General features: G+C 37.7%; 1 protein-coding gene across 11 annotated transcripts in view; it reads left to right on the plus strand.

Annotated features, from left to right (window-relative positions):
* Nucleotides 1-26,760, plus strand: part of ASXL3 (ASXL transcriptional regulator 3) — a 302,427-nt gene that overhangs the window by 264,392 nt on the left and 11,275 nt on the right. For all 11 annotated transcript variants that reach the window (XM_069099871.1, XM_069099875.1, XM_069099878.1 and 8 more), the window contains 3 exons: nt 11,270-11,366; nt 12,510-12,615; nt 22,619-24,566. In XM_069099871.1, coding sequence (XP_068955972.1) covers nt 11,270-11,366; nt 12,510-12,615; nt 22,619-24,566 — 2,151 coding nt within the window. The remainder of the gene's footprint in view (nt 1-11,269; nt 11,367-12,509; nt 12,616-22,618; nt 24,567-26,760) is intronic.

Raw genomic sequence — 26,760 nt, forward strand, 5'->3', positions numbered from 1 at the left:
TCTCTGAGCTGCATCCAATCAGAGCTGCAGCAGTGAGCGCGTCATCCTGTTCTTCCCCAGTGATTTGCTTGCTGGCGCCATTGAGAGCAGTGCCGCGGAGGAGAGCTGAGGCAGGACAACATAAGCCCTCCCCTGAAAATAAGCCCTCTGGTGTTTTTCTTTACAAAAAATTTAATAAGACAGTGTCTTATTATCGGGGAAACACGGTATATAAACCCTGATGTGAGACTTTGTTTTGGGGGCTCACTTTGAGAAGTGTTGTGTGATTTGACCAGAGAAGACTCTTGGCAGCCGTTGAGAGCCCCCAGGCTTTGAAAAACACAGATGTTGATGCTTCCCTCTCTGGTAACTGACTAGGTATAGATGTAATGGTTGGACAGTTGGAGGCCTATCTGCTTGAAATGTTTCTGTTTGCTTGTTACCACTATATACTCTGAAGTTCAGGGTGCTGACTTTTTCCCCTGAACTAAGTAGATGATATGTTTTATTGATTAAAGCAAGATTGTTAACCCATTTTGAGTTGCTTTCCTTTAGAAAAGCAGATCTAAGAACCTGTGTTAGCAGCCACCCTGGGTATTCTAGGGTGCTTGCTGCAACAGGGGTTCCACCTCATTCCCTACAAACTGTCAAAGATGACAAATGATGACACTAGTCAGTATTGAAGGAGTTGTGCAAAGATAGGCACACTAATGCATTGTTGGTGGAGCTGTGATTTGGTACATCATTTGAAAAGGAATTTTAAATTATGCTCATAAATTGACTGGAATGGCTACACCCCTTGACCCAGAGATTTTATTATTGGGATTATACCCCAAGGAGGCCATTGATAAGAAGAAAGTTCATATATGTATGTATATATCCATATCTATTTATCTATACCAAAATATATATAGCAAAGTATTTTGTAATAGTAAAGAACAAGAAACAAAGTACATGCCTGTCATTTGGGAAATGGCAAAACAAATTGTGGTACATGAATGTAATGGAATTCTGTTATACTATAAGAAAGGATGAGTATGATGAAATACAAAGAAATGTGGAAAGATTTACATGAACTGATTTAGAGTGAAGTAAACAAAGCCAAGAAAATATACGCCTGTGGATGTGGAATGGGGTAAGTCACATCCACAGACAAAATCAAAGTGAATTTTGTAAAATTATAAGGAACAATCATGGCTTGAAAGAAGAGGTATGAAAGGGCACTCCCAACCTTGTCTTTTCACAAGTGGGAGGTCCACACGTGTTGTATACTGTATGTGTTTTCAGATTTTTTTCAGTATTGAGAGGCTTAGTTGATTGTTTCATTGTTTTTTATCTTTAAAAATACTTTTTGTTATATGGCATGTATCTCCAGAGAGAAAAACTATGGTAATTTTTTTTTTAAGCAATTGGCGTTGAGTAACTTGCTCAAGGTTACACGGCCAGTTATTTCTGGGTGTGGTGCTAAGTATCTGAACCCAGATGTGATCCCCAGGTCATCCCGACACTGGAGCCGGTACTCTTACTTGCTGAGCCACCTGGCCACCCCTAAGCAATTGGGGTTAAGTAACTTGCTCAAGGTTACACGACCAGGTGTTTTTGGGTGGGTGCTAAGTGTCTTAGCCGGGATTTAATCTCCAGGTCATCCTGACACTGGAGCCGGTGCTCTTACTCACTGTGCTACCTGGCTGCCCCAGTAATATTTTTTAAAAGATCAAAATTTTATGTTAAAAAAAAGATGGCAGGAGAAACAGAGCACTGTCTCTCTCTCTCTCAATTTCAACACACACACACACACACACACACACACCAAAAAGAAGAAAAATGAGAGAGTAATGCACATGTTAAAGACAGCAGATTAAGAAGATCAAGATCAGGATGTTAGATTTGGCAGTTAATAAGAGATCATTGGAAGAATATTTGGATGAGCTGAAGAAACTTAGTCACATCCAAGGGGTCCATTATTAAATATCAAGCTAGTTCATATTGAAATGTTCACATTTATGGATGATTGATTTTATGATAAAAAGAATATTTATAAATTGTGAAAGAATATACAGAGTTCTGGTTTTGACATAATTAATTTGAGATACATATAAGACAGTTCAAAATTGTCAATTAGGAGATAGGTGGTATGAGACTAGGGTTCAGCTGAGAGAATTAAAGGGCTATAGATAGATAGATCTTGAAGTCCAAAGAAAGCAAGAAAGGCTCTTAGATAGAGAATCTCTTGTGATGAACTTGTGGCAGTACATAAACAAGTGAGGGCCAAATGGAGAGAGGTCATCTGCATAATTAAATGAAGTGTGGACATTCATGGGAGTTCAGATCCATCTGAGTATTGTGAGGTAAATCCTTGGAGGTTGGTGACTGTAACTCTGGATGAGGAACTTGGAGTTTTTTTCCCTACAGTCCCATTTGTTCTGTTGATCTCTTTCTTATTCTCTGTAGCCAATATTTTGGAAGGTTTTTTTTTTGGGTGATTTTCTTAAATATAGAATTTCTTTTTTTTTAATGAAAGAACAACCATTTTCAAATTGTCTTCTGCGTTCAAAGAATACAGAGCTCTCTTGAGCTCTTCTAATTTTACTTTGTCTTGATTTTATTCTGATCTTCTTTCTTCTGCCTCTGTTCTTTTGAGTTCTCAATCTTCTAGCATTCACAGTTTTAGAGAGATTCTTTATTACTCAGAAAAAAATAATCAATCTCTTTGACTCTGAATTACTGCAAAAGCTCTAATTTCTGTTCATATTTCTACTTTTAATTCTTTGAACTTGAAACTATGTGACAGTCAATTGAAGGCACTGGCTATATGTAACCTAGAGAAGAGGTGATTTGGGAAACCATGACAGTCTTTCAAATGCTTATTGACTTCTGTCATATGGAAAAGTGGGCTGTGGGTGAAAAAAATGGCCAGCAGCAAAGGTCAAAGATCGTTTATGGGAATGGTTTAAGGAGGAGGGTTCTTGTTCAGGTGTGTGTTGGACTAAATGGCCTCTTCTTTATTCAGATGAGATTCACTGACGATTATACATGTGTGGTTATAGATGATACAAGGAGAGATGCTTATCTGAAGTGCTGACAGTTAAAAGAACAATTTTGTCAGTAGAGAAATCTGATAATGAGATCTGCCACATGTTCTTTTTTTTTTAATTTGGCATTATACCCATTGCATTGAGTCCCAGAATATTACAAACCTTCTTGAGTAAAATGTACCAACATGCAAAGAAGTCATTTATAACAATCCATGCTGGAAAAACAAAGATGAAAAACATAGCTTCCAACCACTTCATAGTTTGCACAGTAAGCTCATTCTTAACAGTTAGTTCAACAATATGCATGTTTTAGAGAGGCATCATAGGTGATGGACAGATTGAGAAAGAGGAGATCATACTAAAATCTCAGCAGGGAAATTTTGGAGTGCTTTTAATGATCCCCAAATCCTCACTGTCACAGAGCTCTTCTCTTTAACATCAGTGTTCTACCTGTGATGTTATATGGATCCTCAGAAGAATCAAAATTATAAATAATCCAAAGGGCTAACAGAAGTTGCACAACAGGAATAATAACTTACATTGTTTCATGTCTCATTAATGACTTAGATTGTACAATTGGCATAAAAGATATTATTGACAATATATACTGTGAGTTTAAGGAAGTGACCAATCAGTCAGTCCTTCAAATTTGATTCTAAGGTATCTGGCCAATTTTCTTTTATGCTATTCAAACTTTTTTTTTTTGCTCATCACTTTCAGGTATTCTGATGCTTCTTAAATTATCTCTCCTCACATAATTTTCCAAGATAGTTATTTTTCCTATGAGATATTTCACAATTTTTTCTATTTTCCAAACTTTTGACTTTATTATTTCTTGATGTTTCATGGAATCATAAGCTTCCATTTGGTAACTTTTAATGTTCAGGAAGTTACTTTCTTTAGTAAGATTTTTGTGCTCTTTTTTGCAAGCTGTTAATTCTCTTTTCAAATCTTTCTTCCACGACTTTCATATGTTTTTGTTTTTTAATCTTTTAGGGGATGTTTTTAAACTCTTCCAGGAATTCGTGTTGGCCTTGTTTCAAAGCTGCGTTTTTCTTCGAGGCTTTATAAATTGTAGGTGTTTTTCATCATCCTCTTAATTCTGTTTGTCTTGAGCTTCCCAATCACCATAGTAGTTCTTTATGACAGGATTTTTACACTCAATCTTCCAGCCTATTTCCTAACTTGGACTTTTTGTGTTAGTGCTGGGTTCTGCATGCTTTTGATAGAGGTGGGGGGGATATCAGACCCTTTGTGTCCTTATTACTGACTGCTTTTACAACTCAGTCTGAGGGCCTGCAAGTTTTTACTTTTAAAGTAGTCTGATTCAAGGAAAGGTCTATTTGCTGCCCTTCCAGTCTGAGCTCTGCGCTGACCCTTGGTTTGGGGCTGTTGGCATGTGTATGGTTGGGAATATCAGCAGACTGCTGATGAACTCAATCCCTTAGCCAGATGGGAAGTTTTTGAGGTTTAGAATGACTAAACTACTGTTTCCTCTGTGATCTGGAACTCCTTTCTGGTTATTCTACTGCAAGCCTAGGAGGTAGGCTAAAGGCTAGTATCAAGTCCCTGCTGCCCTATTCTTGGCATCAGAGTCACACAGCTACATTTCTGAAACTTGTTCCTTGCTAGTACAAAGCTAGGGCCCATGCTCTAGAGTGATATCTCTGCTGTGGATCTGTGAACCAGACCTAGGTAATTGGTGACAGATGCCAGATGGCACCCAGTGATAGTTTAGGGATCTCCTGGAATTGCTTTCTTCTTGGGTGCCCTGTTTTGGTCTTCTTTCTCTTGGCTACTGAAATGTTCCCTGTCATTGCTGTAACATGTATTTCTGGCCAATCCCTGTCGCTCTTGTCTATAGTTTGGTCGGCGTTGCCTGCCCTGGGCTGGAAAAATGACTCATTGTGTCTTTTTCTTGGCTTTCTTGATCAGAAACTTACCTGGTACATTTTCTAAGTCATTGTGGAGAAGGTATGCTAGGCAAAAATGTTTCTTCTCACTTTGCCATCTTGACTCTCCTCCAGTAAGATATACTACGAAGAAAGGAAGTGGGCTTATCACATACACTATTGCCCCTAGAATATTAAAGAACAGTAAACAAGCATAAAATACATTCCATAGAGAGTCCTTTGACATTGAGGAGCTTGTGAATCTACTTGGTGGGTCACGTGAAAACATTATTACCAGTTATTATAGGATACATAGGTGGATACATAATTTCACTACTGTGGATATCCCTTTCACAAATCAACTCAATGTTTGATTAATTGCATAAATATATTAAGCATATGTAATTCATTGTATGAAAAAGATAATTCGGTTGTATATAACATATGATATAATTAATAATATAACATGTATGTTTGTAAATATAAATAACTTCAGCACAATCGTGCTTATTATATTACAGTGTATGAATAATATAAAAGTATTTTTACATTTATATAAATGATATATCACTGAAAAAATTTATCCCCCAAATCATGGATAAGTATCGATATTTAACTAGACAGCAACTATACTCAAAAATGACAGCTTAATTTTTGCAGGTTTCATTTTGTACATGACATCATTAGCACTTTGTAAACAGAGAAAGGCTCTAATTAGCTAAATACAAGTTGCAAAAATGACCCATGCCTGATTTTTTGAAGAAAAAGAAGCATATCTTTCATCTACTGAAAATCTTCTTTAAAACAAAAACACCACTACAAATTTGGGACATGGCTCAAATTCAAACAAAAAAAATTAATGAGAAACTGGTACTGAGTAAAGGTATTCATCAAATTTGTGTATGCAGGCAAAAATTGTCCTAGGAAAATGCAAAAATGGGATTCTTCTTCTTTCTAGTGCCTGCAGAAAACAGAGATAACCCTGACCTGCACAAACCTAAGAGAACAAGTACAAACACCTATTACAAAATGAAATGTGATTCATATTTAATTTAGGAATTGTATAAATCAAATTTAGCTAACATTAAATCTAGTATAGAGGATTAGGGAAAGACTTGAGCTAGCATCACATAGGATGAAAAGGAATGGGAGAATCGGTATTTGTATCTGTGAAAGGGGTACCAACACCAGCGAAATTGTGTCTCCCTCACAAAGTATCATATAATAATTGGCTTTAAAGCTTTCATGTTACCACTAACTAGATTAATAAGCTTCTGACTGGCAAAGGACTCTTTATGGTGTATATTTTATGTCCTGAAGAGAACCTTTTTGATTTAACAGACATTTATTAGCCCAACCAACATGTATTAATATTTATTTGCAGGGTGCAAGGGGCTATGCTCATATGAAACAATATTACTTTTTCACTTAATTCAGAAAACAAATACTTATCAAATTCAATTTCATTAATTTCAGCACATCATGGCTTTTTGGTTGATTCCCTCCTCCCCCATTTAATGCATGTGTGTATTTTGGAAAGAAATAGTATATATTTTTCAGTCATACTCAAATTTGTAACCTTTTCATTAGCATACCAACCTCTCTTTGTGTGAATGTTCAGAGGAAGAACAGAAGATGTTGGTTATGTATGCATGAATTTTTTTAGTTTTTTTGCAGAAATTTATTATCTAAACTTCAGAAAGCAATAAAATGCCTAGTTATGACAGATTTAGTATTATGATTTTGATTTTTAAATTTACTATGTAGGAAGTAATATGAGGAATATCCAAGCGTAATGTCTGATTCAGGTGTTGATCATATTTAATTTGCTAGCATTCATAGTAATGATTTTTAAAGCCTTTTTTTGGTAATTATTATCACTAGTAAAAATTCTTATTCAAAAATCTTTTATAGTTATACTTTTTTAAATCTTTTTTTTATTAATTTGTTTGTTTCCTTTTAGTTTACAGGATTCAATTCCACAATTCCTTGAGTTTCACATTTTGTCCCCCCCCCCCCATGGCGGCTTATAGTCAAGTATAGGATCTGTAAATACTTTCACATTATACATTAGTCAGGTTATAAGGACGGATTGTACCAGCTGGAATGAAAAATGGTAAAGAGGACATAAAACCAAATAAGAGAAGGAAAAAGATCAGGTATTTTGCTTCCACCTGGATATAAACTTAGTTCTTTCTAGTTCTTTCTCTAGATGCACATATTTCTCTCCATCATGAGTCTTTTGGGATTGACTTATATCACTGCATTGCTGAGAAGAGTCCAGTCTATCAAAGTATGTCATCACACATACATTGTGTCTGTAATTGTGTACAAATTTCTCCTGGTTTTACTCTTCTCACTCAGCATCAGTTCTTTTAAGCCTCTCCAGGTAAATATGAAGACTGCCTGCTCCTCGTTTCTTATAGCACAATAGTATTCTATAACATGCATATACCACAACTTGTTCAGCATTCCCCAATTGATGGGCACCCCCTTAATTTCCAATTCTTTGCTAACCACAAATATAGGTATATTTTTTAAAAAGTTTTTTTCACATATACTTTATAAATTGATCTTCACAAGAACCCCTTCACAGAGGCAGTGCAAGTGTTATTATTACATTTTACATCCAAGAAAACAGCCTCAGCCAGCTTAAATTGAGTTGTGCAAAGTAATATACCTAATTTATTAACAGAGCTGGGATTCAAATCTAGTTCCTAATCCAGTGCTCTTTCTATCAACTGCCTTACCTTATGTTGTAGTGGAAAGAATACTATAAATTTGGAGTCACCAGAACAGGGTTTGAATTCTGGTTCTTGCACCTGATATCTCTATGAACTTTCTGATCCTTAATTTCTTCATCTGTAAAATTAAATTCTTTTCAAGTTCCAAATCCTGTTACTCATCAAGCATTTATTAAGCATCTACTTTGTTTCAGGCACTGTGTTAAGCTCTAGAGATACAAGGAAAGGCAGGAAAAAGAATCCCTACTTTGAAGGAGCTTGCTAATGTGGGAGAGAGAAAGTGTGGAAATGTACAAGTGAAATATATGCATGATAAATGTGGGGTTTTCTTAGAGGGAAGGCACTAAGATTAAACAAAAAATGGAAGGGCTTCTTATAGATTTAGCTGAGACTTGAAAGGAGCCACTAGGTGGTAGAGATAAGTAGAGAAAAAATAACAGCCAGTGAAGACATTCACAGCTGGGAGATGCTCAAGTGTCTTATTTGAGGAACAGGAAGGAGGCCAATGTCATTGGGTTGCAGAGTATGTAGGGGTAAGTAAGGTATAAGAAACAAGAATGGTAGAAGAGGCATGTATAAAGGGCTTCAAAAGCCAAGCAGGATTTTATATTTGATCCTAGAGGAGATAGGGAACCATTGTTGTCTATTGAATGGGAGTGGGGTATTGATTTTTCTCAGGCCCGCACTTTAGAAGAATCATTTTGACATCTGAGTATAAACCTAAGGCAGATAGACCAACCAGTAGGCTATTATAATAGGCCAAGTATGAGATGTTGAGGGCCTGCACCAGTGTGGTGGCAATGATGGAGGACAGATGGGGGGGGGGGAATATACAAGGAAAACAGAAGACTTGGCAACTGTTTGGATGTGAGGATGAGAGAGAGTGATCAGTCAAGGGTGATGCCTACTCTCTGAGCCCTGGTGAATAGGAAGATGTTGGTATACACATAATAGGAAAGTTAGGGAAAGGGGAGAGTTTATGGGAAAATGAGTTCAGTTTTCAACCTTTTGAGTTTAAGATATCTATGAAACATAGAATTCTAAATACCTTGTAGACACTTGGAAATAAGAGACTAGAGGACAGGAAGGAAAGTTAGAAATGGACAAATAAATCTAAAATCACCTGCACAGAGATGATAGTTGAGTCTACTAGAGCTAATGAGATCACTAAGAATAATAGTATAAAAGGAAAAGAGAATCCAGGACAGATACGGTTTTTAGGTGTGACCTGGATGAAGAAGGAAAATAAGAAGGAATAGTCAGAAATGTAGTTGGAGAACCAGGATAGAGTATCACTAAAACCAGAGAAGAGAGTGATTGACAGTGTTAAAACCATAGAGAGGTCAAAAAGAGTGAGGACTTTTAATAAGGACATCAGATTTAGTAATTACGAGATCATTGGTAATTTTAGAGAGAGCAGTTTCAGTTGAATTATGAGTTCTGCCTAGAAATTAAGAAGGAAGTGAGAGGAAAGGACATGGAAGTAACAATTTTAAATTACTCTTTCAAGGAGTGAAGCTACAAAAGAGAGGAAAGATATGGGACAAGAGTTACTGCAGATAGATTATCAAGTGAGTATTATTTGAGGATGGGAGAGTCATGGACATATTTGTAGGCAGTATAGAAGCATTTGAGTTGCTAGTGAATAGAATGCCAGGCCTAGAGTCAGGAAGACTGATCTTCCTTTTGAATCTTTCCTGAAACACTAGTTTTGTGATGCAAATCACTTTACTCTGTTTACCTTGGTTTTCTCATCTGTAAAATGAGTTGGAGAAGGAAATGGCAAACTATTCCAGTATTTTTCCCAAGAAAACCCCAAATGGGGTCACAAAGAGTTGGATAGGATTGAAAAATGTCTGAACAGGGAAACAGTCAATACAGAGAGAAAGAGACTAAAGAGAAGTGAATGAGTGGGGATGATATAGAGAGCTGTGTGCTGGAGAACACAGAATTGAATTTGTGCGTGCAGAGAAAGGTTTATGTTGGCAAGGAGAAGGACTGTCTCTTCATGTGAAATAGAAGTGAAGGGGAGAAACAGTGAAGGAATGTATCTCAGGGATATGAGAAAGGGAGAAGAACCTCTCATTCAATGGGCCCATTTTTTTTTTCAGTGATATGTGAGGCAAGGTTTTTAATCGATGGACACATAGAAATTTGAGGAAGGATGAAAAGATTTTGAAAAACGTATATGGCGAATAAGTAGATGCCAAGTCAGTTAGGGAGATGTAAAAGTACTGCCTTGCTGCATTGAGGGCCCAGATGAGATTACATAAAACAAATTTGTAGTTGTCTTAAGTTAGAATGTTTTAGTAATTTTTTTTCCAGCCTTGTTCAGTAGTGCCTGTGTAGAAAAGATGGCAATTGATGGTGAGAATAATCTAGGGCTGAAGCTTGGTTGGGCAGGTTCTTCAATAAAATAAGGAGCAAAAGACTGAAAAGCTGAGGAACATGTGTAGTTGAATTGGTTTAGCAGGGGTCAGGATGGCCAAAGGAGTGGAATAGAGTGTGGCCTGTGTAACAGTGATATCCTGGGAAAGAACTGAGAAGTGTAAGGATTAGTGATCACAATGAGGACAAGGAACAAGATTTGGGATTACAAGGCAGAGGAAGAGATGGAATGACAACAAATTGTGATCTGATAAAGGATTTTCATAGTTGATGAACACGGGAAGGCTATTTTTGACTGATTGCAAGATTAAGGAAGAACATGATCATCTCTGTATGTTGGTGAGATGGAATGGAGGAATAGTTCATGTGAATTGAGAGATTGAGAGGTTAAAGTTTTTGAGGGAGTCTAAGAAGAATATTAATATGAGGAAGTCCCTTGGTATGAGGGCAAGAATTGGGGAAGAGAGAAAGACTAGAAGTCAGGTACCCATTGACAAAGGAAGGGGAGTATCCTGTAGGTCAGTAAACAAGAGCCACCAGAATCTTAATTGGGTGATAAAAATGGTTTGTATGAACCTTAAAGGTTACTCAGGAAGAAAAGGTTACTGAGTGATGGTGATAAAGGGGGAATTTAGAAGTGGTAATGGGGAACAAGGAGCAGTTCCCCCACATTAACCATTGAGTCAAGGGTTTTCAAGTGAAAATTTCAGTTAGTGCTGGAAAGTGTAGACAGGGAAGTTGTTTCATTAGGAAGGAGCCAGTGAGTGAAAGAAAGTGGAAGGAGAGGGAAAAGAAAAGGTTTAATAAGATTGCTAATAGTGTTATCTACAGAAAAGCATTCCAGAGAGTGGGGGAGACAGACCTAAGCCATGGATACCAACAAACAGGCTGGATGGAGGTCTAGAAGTTCCCCCTAGGTAGGGCATTTATAAAGGATAATAGGAGATTGTACATACACACATACACACACACACACGCGCGTGCACACACACACATAAGCACACTTGTGCCCCACCCCTCCCCCCATGTCTTAAGAATGACAGGGCGTAATCCTACCATTTTAATACTAGAAATCCATTTATTTTGTTACTTTCTTTTTTCCTTTATCTTCCTTCTTTTGTACTCTAAGCTTCACATTTTCCTTAATTGGAATTTTCAGTTTATTTCTATGTAATCTTAGTTGAACATCTTTCTGATTATTGTGCTTTATTTTTATTGGCTTATTTTCTAGATGGGAAGTGATGGAGTTTTACGCCTCAGTAGTTCTGCCCTAAATAATGAATTCTTTGCATATGCAGCACAAGGATGGAAACAGCGATTAGCAGAAGGTAAATTTCCATTTTTCTTACCCTGTGACATCAAGTCTCAAAATCCTACTCTACTGACTCATTATGACATGAAAATCACTCACTGTTTGCCTAGTTTTCTAGAATAACCAGGAAGGGAAGCTTTGGCATGTCCTGCTTAAATGGAAAGACAGTGATACTGGATTCTATGCTTGTTACTGAAGATCGCCAGCCTAGCTAAAATTCTTAAGGGCTCCTTGCCAGGTTGGCCATAGAGTGATTAATCTAGTGGGGAAGAGTAAGGAAGCAGCTTGCAAAGGTGGTCTTTGAAGTGTCACAAAGACACAAAGGCTATCTCTGTCACTTCCTACCTGTGTGATCTTTGACCAGTCACATTCTTTGGACCTCTGTTTCCTTATCTGTAAAATGAGGTGTTTGAATTAGACAATCTCTAAATTCCCTTCCATCTCCAAGTCTGTGATCCTGTCATTCTAAGGCAATCTATTAAGAGGTTGCAACCTATTCAGGGAAGAGGGTATCCCCTCCAGCAGTATTATAGGTCTTTGAAACATTGAAGTATCTGAAAAAAAAACTGTGTCTCCAAAATGCTCTGGACTTTGTATCCTTTCTCAAATTTCCCAATTTGTCAAAAGTCTTCTGAATAATAATTTAATTTAGTACAAGTCAAATCATGTTTCAGCAAATTCCAAGGGGTTTTCCTAATGCTTTCAGTAAGTTTTAGAGGACCTACGTTCAAATCTACCTCAGATTTTTTTTCCTTTGTGAACTTGGGTGAATTGTTTAACCTCCAAGGACCTCAGTTTCTCCATTTGCAAATTTAAGAAGTTGAACTTCTTGTTTCCAGATCTAGATCTATGATTCTATCAACCTATTGTGTGTGTGTGTGTGTAATTTTCTGTTGAAGATTGTGTGAAGTGGGTGATAATCTAATCCTTGACCCTTGCCTGGTGCCAAGGATAAAAAGACCTGGGTTGTTCTAGCTTCTGTCTGACTCCACCCCCTTATCTGCTGCCTCGAGGCAGAAGCTTCCCCCTTACTTCTTTGTTGTATTGAAAAGAACAGGGAGTTTGAATCTTCAGTCTGCTACTCGCTATGTGTATGACCTTTGACAAAGTGGAAGAGGTGGTATCGCTTTTATTCAAAGTGTTAGCATTTATCTTCTAGGAGAGTTTACCCCAGAAATGCAGTTACGGATAAGGCAAGAAATTGAGAAGGAAAAGAAAACAGAACCTTGGAAAGAGAAATTCTTTGAAAGATTTTATGGAGAAAAGTAAGTATTGGAGTATTTTTTTCATTTCTTTTAGAGAGAAATATATAATTCTTTCCTTTAAGAGCACACTCATCTTATAGCACTCAATAAACCTTTGATAAAAGGCAGGTGCTCCCTTGTATAAGGAATTGCGGGTAAAATTATGATGGCATGTCCGCGCTCCCATTAAAAACTCATTTTGGGGGCGGCCAGGTGGAATAGCGAGTAAGAGCACCGGCCCCAATGTCGGGATGACCTGGGTATCGAATCCAGGCTCAGACACTTAGCATCAACCCAGAAACACCTGGCCGTGTAACCTTGAACAAGTTACTTAACCCCAGTTGCTTAGGGGCGGCCAGGTACACAGCGAGTAAGAGCACCGGCCCCAGTGTTGGAATGACCTGGGGATCAAATCTGGGCTCAGATACTTAGCACCACACCCAGAAATAACTGGCCGTATAACCTTGAGCAAGTTACTTAACCCCAATTGCTTAAAAAAAAAATACCTCATTTTTAAGAGTGTACAACTTGTCCATAAAAATTCACTCCAGGTTGAAAATAGCACATGGTATTTTACCATAGAAGTCAGTTTTGATTTTTTGTAGTTAATTTTTTAAAAATCTATTTCTTCATTTTTGAATCTATTTCTTCATATTTCTTCAATTATTATATATAATATACATGATATATATAAATATATTAGAAATAAATGTTTTAGGTGTATTTGTATTTTCATAAATAAAAATTAATTTCTTGTTTTTGTAAGGGTGCTGAATATAAACGTAATACTTTTAGCACTTATTTAGGTAAAAACTAAGTTAATGTATATTTATGGAAATGTTGTGTTGCAAAGGTGGTTACTATTTTTTTTAATGGATCAATTCCCCCTTGCTTATTTTTATTTATATATATATATAATTTGTTTCTTGTGTTCACTTCTTATAGATTTTATGTTTTTGAGGTTTTTATTTTGGGGTGGAGAGTGTTTGTGTTTAGACTTCTTAAAGCTATTTCCATACAACATTTATATACACTGTTGATTATGAAAGAAATTAAAATGTTGGGTCGAAATGCCTGTAAATCAAACATTTTACAAAGCTTGCTGCCAACAGTCTCATGAATAGTTCAGTCTGTACGAAAGGTAAATTCAGTCACCAAATTTTGACTGTGGATTTAGGTTTCCTTCTGTGTAAAAAAAGTCTGTACATTGACTTTTAATTATTAGACTTGAACCTGAATTTAATTGTTTATTTTATGTTTAAAAAAAAGTGCTGAATTCTTTTCAGGCACCAGGCTTGGCTCTTTTCCCTTGTAGCATGTGATTCCCCTGCGAAAGGAGGAATCCTGGGCTCAATGAGTTGATGTAGTAAACTGCCTATTTAAGGAGGATGGTGGCCATTAGAGGCATCTACCAGGTAGCAACATTAATGTAAAATGAAGACCTACTTTTGAGAGCAATCAGAGGACTGTCAAAGACAATTGGATGTCAAATCGTAGTTAATCATAAGTAATTTTATTTATTTATTTATTTTTGGAGATTGAAAAAGTATCAAGTTCAGGGTCATACCAGGTGCCTTCTCTAAAACAACTTTGAGGACTGTGGTTCAAGCCCCGGAGAGAATTTTGCATGCCACAGTAATTCACCACTTAATTGTTGTTTAGTGCATTTCTTACTGGCAATGGCATCTTAATGACTGAGTTAGCATCTTGAGTCTGGCAGTCATTTCATCCCACAAGAGTTTAAGTCATCAGGCTTAAGTTCCTCAGTTAGAGTTCCTCTTAGGATGTGGCAGGGGACAACAGTTTTTCCTTTGTAACTGTTTATCTTTTTTTAGTGAAGTACATAGGGAGAGGGTAAATTCGAAGAGGATAGTTCTTCCTTACTGATCTGCTTTGTCCTTTCCTAGCTATTTCTAACTTTGCAAATATTTTGTGTCCTTGAGCAGTTTTAACAAATCTCTTGACCAATACAATACTAAGACTTGTTTAGCCATAAGCTTTGAATTCTCCCCCCTCCATATCTTCCCTTACATGTGTGATGAGTATGTGTGTTCATATATATGTGTGTTTGTATTTTGCCATCAAGTTGAAAAAGTCTTTATTACTTCCTTGAGCACTTCTTTTCTCGATTATTTGGGCAGATAGACTGGCATCCATTAAAGGCCTGCCATGTTCAATTCTCTGCCTTGAGTTTGGTATTTTTGTTATGGTCTCTCATGGGCTTATTGACCTAAAACCAGGTCAACTTTTCATTGTCATACTAGTGACCTAAAAGTAAGACACTCAGGTTTGTTATCTTAGAACTGTTGAATATTTTGTTCCCAAGGCAGCTAGGTGGTGCAGTGGATAGGACTCTAGGCCCGCAGTCAGGAAGATCCGAGTTCAAACATGGCTTCAGAAGCTATGTGGCCTTGGCAAATCTCTTAACCAATCTGTGTCTCAGTTTCCCCATATGTAAGGGATAAGGAGAATAAGTTGGGGATGTTGTAAAAACTAAATGAGATGATATTTATGAAGTTTTTAGCACAGAGTCTGGCACATAGTCGGTGCTTAATAAGTCCTTCCTTCTTCCCTGCTACCTTCCTTGTATCTGCTTGCCTGACTCCTGTCCATAAAATCTATTCATATGAGCTTGATTTGATTTATCTTACCTTCCCTTTCTGTACTATTTCTACATGAGAATGTATATTGTAAATCTATGGGTGACACTGAATCATTTAGTACAGTCCTCAATAGCTTAACCATTAATATTGACCACCTTAATTGACATGTGATGCTCACCACATGCCAGGCTATATGTCTTGCCCAAACTTAACTTTTTGGCTTTAGTTGGAATACACTTAGAAGTTATATCAGTTGACTTCTTATCTTACACAGGAATTCCCTCTGTGACATCCTTGATAATTTGAATATTTTCAGTAAGAGAAAACTCACTACCCCACATGCAAAAAACTACAATTTTGCAAATTCAGTTGTAAGAAATTCCTTCCTTTCCATTGAAATAAAACTTGCTCCTTGGAAAATCCTGCCTTTTGGTTCTAGTTGTGCTTCAGTAGACCCACAGAAACATTCGACATTTTTCTGCACATTGTGTCCCCTGATGATTCATTGCTTCTGTAGGCTAGACACCTCCAGAATTCCCTTTAGACATTACTTGTATGAAAATGAACTACAGAGGCAAAATCATATAATCTCAGAGCAGAAAGAAACTTCAGGGCCCATTTTGTCCAACTCTTATCTAAACAGTATTCCCCTTTACAAATAGACCTGACCAGTGGTCTTCATTTGGAGACCAGGTAACAGAGAACCCATTTCTACTGCCTTTTCAGTCAACTCATTCCATTTCTGAGGGGCTTTGTTAGTAAGTCTTTGCTTATAGCAAGTCTAAAACTCCTACTACAACTTCTGCCCCTGACTCCCAGGTCTTACTTTTAAAGCTAAGCAAGACAAGTTTAATCCCTCCTCCACATAAAATCATTTCATATACTCTGGGGTGTATCCCCAAAGTCTTCTCTCCTCCAGACTAAATATCTCTGATTCCTTCAAATGATTGTTCTATGGCATGATCTTTTTCATCCTGACCAGCTTTCTCTAATGTCCCTTCTGCTCTTCACAGAATCCCAGCATCTCAGTGTTCTTCCAAAAACTTAGAGCCTAGAATTGATCTCAGTACTCTCTGTGATCTGAAGTGAACAAAGTATTATTGATTTATTATCATTTTCCTAATAATTCTGGTTCTTACATTTCTCTTGTTACCATTTCACACTCTTGAAATGTGCTTATAAATACTAAAACCTCACAGTCTTTATCAGATTAACTGTAGTCACCCCCATCCTGTATGTGTTAAGTTGATCTTTAGAACAGAAGTATAAAACTTGACTAGAGTAAATTTATCTCATGTTTAGATGTAGCCTACTGTTCTAACCTGTTAAGATCTCTGAATCTGAATTCTTTTGTAGAGCATGTCAACATCCTTCCTAGCTCTGTGTCATTTTTCTAAAAGTTTTGCTAGGAATGCCATTTAAGCCTCTTTTAAAATAATGGATAAAATTATTAAATAGCATATGATCAAGCATAAAGCTTTGAGGCATTCCACCAAAGAACAACTTCCACGGTGATAGTGAACTACAGTTAGGGTCTGGCCATCCACTTTAATATACAGAATCACAAGAATCCCAGAGATGAAAGAGGCCATTTAGTTAAACACATAACTGAACCAGAATCTTTTCTTTTAAATAAGTCCAAAAAGTAATCTAGTTTTACTTGAAGACTTCCGTTGGACAAGAACCCACTGCCTTCCCAAGGCAGGCCATTCCTCTTTTGCTGCTTGGCACAGATCATCTTTAGGTGCCACAAGTTAGTCCATAAAAGCCCACTATTGATATCATTCCTATAGTAATATATCTTTGCAATGAAAAATAAAAAGAGAGTATTGTTACTATTTAGTGAGTTGTTCTCCATCTTACACACACAGAGACTTTCATACTAGTATGAAAGTCTTTGTCAAATGCTTAGCTTAAATTTTTACTAGATAAAACATACCTATAGCATTCCTCTCCTCTTTTAGTCTAGTAATTATATAGTTTAGTCTGACTTGAGCTATTTCTGATGAAGCCAAGATGGCTCTTTGTGATCACTATTTTCTTCATCAGAGATGTAGTGTAATCATCCCTTCAAGAACACATTATTGAATGTTGATAGAAATTAAAAGTCCACTAGAATGTAGTCTGAAGACTATATTCTCTTCCTTTTTTTTTTAAATCAGGAAAATTATATTTGCCCATTTCCATTACACCGTATCACTGTTACTGTTGAAGGTACGGTCATATTCCCAATCACACAGGCTGACAATCTCACTCTCTCTCCCCCATATAAAATCTGTTGCCAAGTCCTATTTTCTATCTTTATGACATCTTTCTGTCTTCCTATTCAACATCTTTTTAGTTTCATAATGGCTATTTGCCCCCTTTTTGCCTCTGACACTGCCATTATTACCCTGCTGCAGGTTTTCATAGCCTTATGCTTGTAGTAATGTCATAACCTTCTGGTTGGGCTCTCTGCCTGAAGTCTCTGCCCACTCATCTTCCTAGAGTGCAGATCTGACCAAATCGTCCCCCTATATAACATAGAATATGGATTCCTTTAATGTCCAGGATCAAATATAAAATCCTCTTGCTTTTAAAGCCCATCATAACGTGGACCTCTCCTATCTTTTCCTTTTTCTTACATTTTGTCCCCATATTATCTGTGATGTAATGAAACACTGGTCTCCTTCCTGTTCTTATTACAATAGCCTGATCCTTGGTTTCACTGCCTCTAGTCTCTTCTTACTATAGTCCATTTTCTACTCAGCTGTCAGATTGATCTTCCTAAAGCGCAGATCTAACCATGTCACACTTCGCCCCCCATTCAGTAAACTCCAGTGGCTCCCTGTCACCTTTAGGATCAAATATAAAGTCCTCCATTTGACATTCAAAGCCTTTTATCACTTGACTGCTTACTACTTTTCCAGTCTTCTTATTTACTGCCACGTACTCTGTGATTCATGGACACTGGCCTCCTTCCTGTTCCTTGAATAAGACACTCCATTTGTTTCTAGAACAAGACACTGCATCATGTTCCTCAAACAAGACACTTTATCTCACATTTCCTAGCATTTTCACAGGCTGTCCCCAATCCCCCAAATTTTCTTCCTCCTTACTTCCATCTCCTACCCTTCTTGGTTTCCTTCAATTCTCAGCTGAAATCTCACCTTTTACAAAAAGCTTAATTCTAGTACCTTCAGTCTATTGATTAAATCCAATTTATCTTGTATATGTCTTATTTGTATGAAGTTGTTTTCTTGTCATCTCTCCCATTAGGCATTGCTTGACATCAGGGACTGGTTTTTTTGTTTGGTTTTGTTGCCTTCCTTTATTATCTCTTTCTTGCCTTTTTTTTTTAGTATCTCTAATACTTAGCATACTGCCTGACATGTAATAAACACTGATAAATGCTTGTTGACTGACTGCCTTTCCTCATGATATTACAAAGGGGTCTGTTAGTAATCAATTCTTTCACCAGGGATGTCAGTCATCCTCTCCTATTTGTTTTATTTTTAAAATTATTTTCTTTAATTCTGAGCTAAAAACAAACAAAATTAGTAATCCCATATATATGGCAGATGAGAAAAAGGAAGATGCACCTGAAATCCCAAATCTTCACCATGTACATCTTGTTCTCCCCTTTAAGTCCATAACAAATCCAACAAAGAATTTTCAAGGCTGTCCTGCTTATCTCTGATTCCTTATGGATTTCCTTCTCTCCTGTTCATTGTTTAAAATGCTTCAGTAGGGGTCGACTAGGTGATGCAGTGAACAGAGCACCAGCCCTGGAGTCAATAGGACCTGAGTTCAAATCTGGCCTCAGACATGTAACACAAAAAACTAGCTGTGTGACCTCAGGCAAGTTACTTAGCCCCAACTGCCCTCCAAAAATCCAAAAAAAAAGAAAAAAAGCTTCAATGACTCTCCTTCCTTTTTTTTTTTTTAACCACCCTGTTCTTAACCCTCTCCACTTTTTGCCTACTCCTCCCCACTAGCTGAAGAAAACAAAAACAAAACCCTCATAACAAATATTCATAGTTAAGCAAAACAAATCTGCACATTGGCCTTGTCCAGAACTCTATGTATTTTTATGTATTGTTCAGCATCTTGGGTCCAGCCCTTCTTGTTTAGGAGGTAGGTAGCATAATTCATTACTGGTCTTCTGGAATTGTGGTTCATCCTGACATTCTTCAGTTTTCAGAATTGTGTGTTTGCTGTTGCTTAAAATGTCCTCCAAGTTAGTCTTACTTATTAGTTCATACAAGTTTTCCTAGGTTTCTCTGAAATCATCCATTTCTTATAGCACAGTAAGGGTCCATTTTGTTTATATACTGTAATTTGTTTAGCCATTTTCCCCTTCTCAGGCATTTCCTTAGTTTCCAGTTCTTTGTCACTACAAAAAAAGACATGCTACAAATATTTTTGTATAATTGGGTCTTTTTATTCTTTCTTTGATCTCTTTGGACTACATGACCTATTCATTTTAACTCATGAAGGTCAAATAGGTACTCTTACTGTCTCCCTGTTAATTTTTTTTTTTTTTTTTGCAAGGGGTAAGGCAGGGCTATTAGGGTGAAGTGACTTGCCCAATGTCACACAGCTTGTGTTAAGTGTCAGAGTCCTCCTGATTCCAGGGCTGGTGTTCTATTCACTGAGCCACCTAGCCGCCCCTCTCCCTGTTAATCTTGAATCTCGACTCCCTAGTAACCTTTTCATTTTATCCTTTACAATGCCAATATTAGCCTCTTTGACAGAGAAAAGAATAGCTAAATAATTAGTCAGGGAGTCAAATCAACAAGCGTTTAGTACTTCCAGTGTTCTAGGCACTGTGCTAATAAGCACTGGGCATACAAAGAAAGGCCAAAAATTGACCTTGCTCCCAAAGAGCTCAGCAGTGACACCTCTCCATTGTCCGTTATCATTGTTTCATCCACCTGTAAGGGTCATCCTATCCTTTCTTTTATTGTTCTTTTTCCATCAATGTAGCCTTTTAAAAAAAAAAAAATCAGCGTTTTCGTTTGTCTTAGCATCTTAGCTCATTCAGAGAGAGTTGGGGGTGGGAAAGAGGGAGATCCTCAGCAAATGCTTCTCTGATTGAAGCTCCCCTCTGCACTTCTTATCTGTGTCCTCTTTCTCTTTGGGTGATTTGTGGTTCCTCAGTGACACTCTGGCACCGTTAGTCTTTATACAGATGTTCCCAACCGCGGGCCCCTGCATTGAATGTATCTTAGTGTTTAGTGCTGTTGGCTTGCTCTACTGCTTCTCTGTCCTCCCTTTGCTAACCTGCCCTCTTCCTTCAGTCTCTCTCCGTTCAGAGCTGTATTCTAGGCATGATACCCCTTCTCTTTAGTGTCACTTCAATTCACTTCACTTGTTAGACATTATTGGTGTGTGGAAATTTGAAGCCTTGGATTTTATTGCTTATTCTTTTCTTGGATCTGATCTTCTGTGACCTTTTGGTCATATCAAGTGCTATCTATTCTTTTTTCCTCTGTGAGCTTAATGTTTTCAAGTATTCTTACAAGCCTAGTCTCCCTCCAGTTTGGCGATATCCCTTTTAAAATGTAGTGCTCTGAACTTAACAGAGTACTTCAGATACGTTCTAACCAGTGCAGAGTATAGTGGGACTATTGCCCCCATTTATATACTACCTTTGATCTAAGATTTCATTATTGTGACAGTCCTATCTCACTGTTGACTCAGATTGTATGTGTACATTCCCTAAATCCTTTTCACCTACCCTTCCTTTCTTAGTCCCAAGGAATGGTGATCTTGATGAGGATTATTCCTGAATTCTATTTCCATGGAATTATTCTGCTCTAAATTTATTCTCTAGTCCAGGCCTTCACAACCTGTGGCCTGTGGGCTGCTTATGGCCCATGGGCATGTCAAAGTATTTCAAGTAGCAGGTGAAAAATGCAAATGTTTTCCTGGGCCACAGGTTGTTCAGGCCTGCTCTGGACAGTTATTTTTCACCTGCTAGGAAACATATAAGCTAATTTATAAACTTATTTAAATCTGTCTTTAGGTAGAGGTAGGAAGCAAAGGTTAATTTTCAAGATCTTGTCTTGGACTTTGCCTTTAATAGCCCCAGCCTTGTTAAAATGATCAGAGGTCCAGTCTGTTTGATTTATTCCTGGATGTTACTAGAGCTCTCTTGTGCCCTCTCTGTGGATTTTCTTTGGGGTTCCTCTGCTTGGTTTCTTTGCCCATTCTTAATCATTACACAGTAATTTAATTTCAGTTAGCAGGAAATATTTCTCTGACATCTAGTACTACCACATATTCATCTAAAAAGTGTCTTGCATACCATTTGCAATTCTTGACAGAAATATTTTCAGTTATGATGATACTTAAAATACAATCCCTATTCTAAGCACAGACTGCTATTTATTGTACCAGACTTTTGTCATTATAAACATAACAAAGCTAAGTCAGAGCCTAGTATGTTACCTTTTAAGAAAAAGGGAACTTGTTTAGTCAATTTGCCTTCATACTTTCACTCAATCTTTTTTTTTTTTAATCATAATACAGAATCGGGTTTTGAAACTTAATTTCTACTGGGACAGTGGAGAATTCTCTATTGTCAGATTCACTTTATATCTTAGAATACAGTCAAAATAATAGATTAAACTTCTGTTTCCTTTCTCTCTTTTTATTGGCTTGTGATTTTCCATTACTCCCATTTCACACATGTGTTCATATTATTTTTGGCACATTGAGACAGGTGCTTATAAAAATATTCGTCCAGTTAGTATAAAATGCTGATTTTACTCACCTTAATTTTGTTACCTATAATGACACCTACTTTGCTTTCACAATGTAAAATAGAATACTTGACCTGGTCATGATTATGAAAAAGACTAGTTTTAATTTACATGAATAAATGTTTACTGGAGGTATTGTGATCACTTCATGACAGTGAATAGAAAGCCAAATTCAGAATGAGGAAGACTTGGGTTCAGGGCTTGCCTCTGGCTCATACTGGCTGTGTGACCCTGGGTAAGATACTTACCTTCAGTTGAAGACAAAGTTGCATAGGAGATGTGCATATGAATTGATAGGGAGAATTTCTCCATCAGAAGTTCCTTCTACAAGTGAATTCACAGATCTGGGGAAGGGGAGATTTATTTGGGGGTATGCCTATTCTTTTAAAAGAACCATGGAGGAATACAGTGATAAGTAAGTCAGAATCCTTGCCTTCAGGAAGCTTATAATCTTTGGGTATCCATATTATTAAACCAAAAAAAGTCATTTAATTTTAGTCATAGTTTTAAAACCAGTGGGAAAATTGAGGTACTGTAAAGTAGCCCAAATAAATGGAGTATTTATTTAACATATATAGATTCAATTTGTCCATTAGGTCAGCTGAGAAAAAGCCATATGTCATTAATTTTCTATAATTGAATAGTAATTTAATATCTATAATTTCTACTCAGGCTGGGTATGTCAAGAGAAGAATCAATGAAGCTCACTTCAGTTGAAAACAGTGATGGTGATGAAAACACACCTTTGTGTGGGTCTTCGTGTTTGCCTGGTCCTTCTACACCATCATCCTTTGAAGAGCAGTTGCCAAAAAGCACAAAAATCCCACCTTCTCCAGAAACTGATTTCTGTGCTTCCATGGAACAGGTCCCAACTAAGAATATCATGACAGAATCTGAATCAGAAGATATCTTCATCCCTGAAGAATCTGTGATTCAGGAAGAAGTTGCAGAAGAGGTAGAAACCACTATCTGTGAATGCCAGGATGAAAGTCATAAGACCGAACCAGAGTTTGCTGAAGAATCTGGGAGCCCCCCAAATCCAAGTGAAGAGTCAGTGATAGTGCCCGCTGAAGAAAATGTAGAAGCCTGTGTCGTGATGAATGATGTCTTAGATACACTGCCTCATGTTGAAATTAAGGTGGAAGAGAAATTGGAATCCCCTCAGGAAGAAATGGCAGTTGTTATTGATCAGCAAGATGACTGTGAATCCCCAGCCCCTTCTGCTTCCTCTGTGAATTCTGTCAGTGATACAGCAGATAAGGAGCCAGAGTCCACAAAAGAATCCAGTATCCCAGAAACGCAGATTATTCCTCCAGATGTAGAAGGACTGTTTCCTGCTGAAGGCATTGCTGTGGATATGGAGCTACAGAGTGATCCTGATGAACAGCTTTCTGAAAATGCTTGTGTCTCTGAAACATCCTTCTCTTCAGAGAGCCCAGAGGGAGCATCCACTGGTCTGACATCCCCAGGCGGAGAAACGCAGTCCACTTCAGAAGAGCCCTGTACTCCAGCATCCCTTGAAACAACCTTTTGTTCTGAGGTATCGAGCACTGAAAACACTGACACAGATAGTAATAGAAAGCCTGCTGATGAAAACCTTCATGCATCTTTGATGTCAGAAATATCTCCAATGTCCACTTCTCCTGGAACATCAGAAACATCCCTCATGTCCAATTTACCTTTGACATCAGAAGCCTCCCCAGTATCTAACTTGCCTTTAACATCAGAAACATCACCAATGTCTGATTTGCCTTTGACATCAGAAACTTCTTCAGTGTCTTCAGTACTTCTGACATCAGAGACACCCATTGTAACCAGTTTACCTGTCCCTTCAGAAACATCTCCAATTTCTGGTTCTTCCATGAGTGAGAGGCTCATCCATCAGCCAAGAAAGTCACCTTCCATGTCTGAAGAGCCACTCTCCCCTCTTAAAGATGAAAATTCTACCCTTTCTCAACCTCCAGGAGAGAGCCTTATGACTCACCAGACAATGCATCCAAGTACACCTGAAACTATTAAACTGGATCCACCACCTGTTGCTCCTGAAGCTTCAACAGCTGAAGATACTCACAGTAAAAACCTGAATCAGCAACTGTGTCAGTCTCCTGCAGAAACAGAGCAATCTGTTGTTGCATCTGTTCCCGAGCTCTCTCCTCCAGAAGTGACGAAAGGTAAAAGTCATCATGTCCAGCAAAGAACTGAAAAGAAAGGTACAGCCTCACCATCCGAGGGATCTCTTTCATCTGAAGGCACCGTGGGTAAGAACAGTGAGCTTCCTTCAGCTAAATCACATGACAAACAGTATACCTCATTAGATAAGGCTTCGTTTTCTGAAGGATCTCGAAGTAAAACACACAAGCAGGGGAGCACACAGACTCGATTGGAGAGTTCACATTCCTCTAAGTCCTCAGAACCTGCCAAGTCACCTGAAGGGATAAGAAATGAAAATAGGGAACCAGAGATCTCAAAGAGGAAAACTGTAGAACAGCACAGTTTTGGAATCTGTAAGGAGAAGAGAGCTAGAATAGAAGATGATCAGACAGCTCGTAGCACTTCAGCCATCAGCCCGATTGAAAAAGAACAGCCTCCACGAGAGGAGCCCAGGGTACCACCTCTCAAGGTACGGTATTGGAACATGTAGAGTCATTTAAAGGGACAGAAAGTGGGGCATTGTTCCAGTCTCATCCATTCAGGCAACTCTTACCAAATCTGAAGTGAGTTTATACAATTTATAAATGATCTCAAGCAACTTTATAATGCCTTAGCACGCTACATCACGTAATCAGGTCTGAGGCTGTTTTCAGTAAGGGTGAAAACAGGAAGTAATATGGGCCACGTTGGGAAAAGGCACACACTGCCTTTGTGTGTCTGTACTGGGTGGCGATGAGGTGGAGTGAAGGCCAGCTACAAAATGGAGTTAATTTGGTGTGGGCATCAAGAAACCCGATTAGAATATATTTCATGAACACTGATTCCATCTTGTGCTGATACATGTATTCTTTTCCTTCTTGTTTTTCTGCACATCATCCATGGGAGACTAGATGGTAAAAGCCACCTATCCTTTCTTAAGTGCAGGTGCATGCAATTAATCACCATCTCTTGATTTTGGGAAAAGAAAGACACTAAGACCTACTCGTCCCCCTCCCAACTTGGAAACCCCTAATTTTTCCTCCAGTTAGAAATCAGATTATCTAATTTTATATACTGGCTTGTACCTTAGATAATTATTTTCTTATAATTGATTTTATTTGATTGTTTTTAATAAATAAAAATCAGTCTCACTGTATTCAAGGTCTTTGGACTGACTGGAGAGTTTATCACCCCATTTATTATGCCTGTTGTGTTACAAAATCATATAACTTAGATTGTTTCCTTAGTTATTAATTAACTATCATATAGTGAGTAGATGGTAACCATTGATTACATTTAACAAACAAAAATTATTGTATATGCCTCCTCTCTTTATAAACTTGGTAAATGGATGATTCCTTACTGTCCAGAAATCTTTGTTTTATGGTTTCCCCCTCTCAGTAAATGTTGATGATCATAAGATTTCATTCAGAGAGGCACAAGATGCAAGTTTTATTATTACTGATTCACAACTGCTTAGTTGTGTGATTTAGGGCAGGTCTTCATGGTCCTGCTTTTTTCTTCTATAAGTTAGGTAGAGCAGTGGACCTTGAGTCAGGAAGTCCTGAATTTAAATGTGACCTCAAGGGGTGGCTAGGTGGCACAGTGAATAGAGCACCAGCTCTGGAGTCAGGAGGACCTGAGTTCAAATCCGGTCTCAGGCACTTAACACAAAAACTAGCCATGTGACCTTGGGCAAGTTAACCCCAACTGCCCCTCCAAAAAGCAAAACAAAACAAAACTGTGACCTCAGTCACTTAATATTTGTGTGACCCTGGGCAAATCACTTCTGTTTGCCTCAGTTTCCTCCTTTGCAAAATGGGGGAAATAATGGCACCTAGCTCACAGAGTTGTTAGGATAAAATGGAATAAAATTTGTAAAGTATATAACTATACATATATACATACATATATGTGTATATATGTATATATAAAACCATGAAACCTATATAAACCCTATATAAATACTAGTAATAGTAGTGTTAGTTGTGGTAGTAGAAAGTCAACTTTTAATGCATGGATAATGTTGCAAAGAACTTTGAAAAGCCTTGAATGACGAGAGTTAATATAGATACATAAAGTATCCCCAGGTTTTCAATTTTCTGATATAAACCAAGTCTATGGCATTATATATTCATGTAGGTTTCAGCACTCAAATAGTAAAGTTTTAATGAAAATGAGTCTTACATAAGTAGACCAAGAGAGGCATTACTTAAATGGACTGAGAATCCAAAAGGCAACCTGGATGGTGAGGGGGACTTAAACCATGTCACTAGAAATCAAGGAGAGAAGGGAAAATAAGAGTGTGGGATTGGGGAAGTAGGGAACCAACATTGATAATAGACTTCATTTATATAAAGTGTATATTGAAGGAGAACTAGCTTATTGTTTCCTTAGAGAATAGACCTAGGATAAATAAGTAGGCAGTCCCAGAAGGTAGATTCTAATTTGAATAGTTATAGCTAGGCTACCTTGTTCATTTGTGAGCTCCTCATTGTTGGAAGTGCATAAGCCAGAGACTGGATGATCAGTCACTCAATAAATATTTACTAAGTTTCTACCACATACATTACATTCTGCCAGTGATAGACCATTTGCCAGAGATGTTATCAGCAGGGTTCGTATGTTGGATAAAGGTTGAATTAGATGGCCTCTAAGATCCCTTTCAGCTCTGAGGTTCAATG

The sequence above is a fragment of the Petaurus breviceps genome, unplaced genomic scaffold (assembly GCF_028583685.1).
Source record: "Petaurus breviceps papuanus isolate PSGF00001 unplaced genomic scaffold, PetGlider_PUasm1.0 38, whole genome shotgun sequence".
NCBI classification, from domain to species: domain Eukaryota; kingdom Metazoa; phylum Chordata; class Mammalia; order Diprotodontia; family Petauridae; genus Petaurus; species Petaurus breviceps.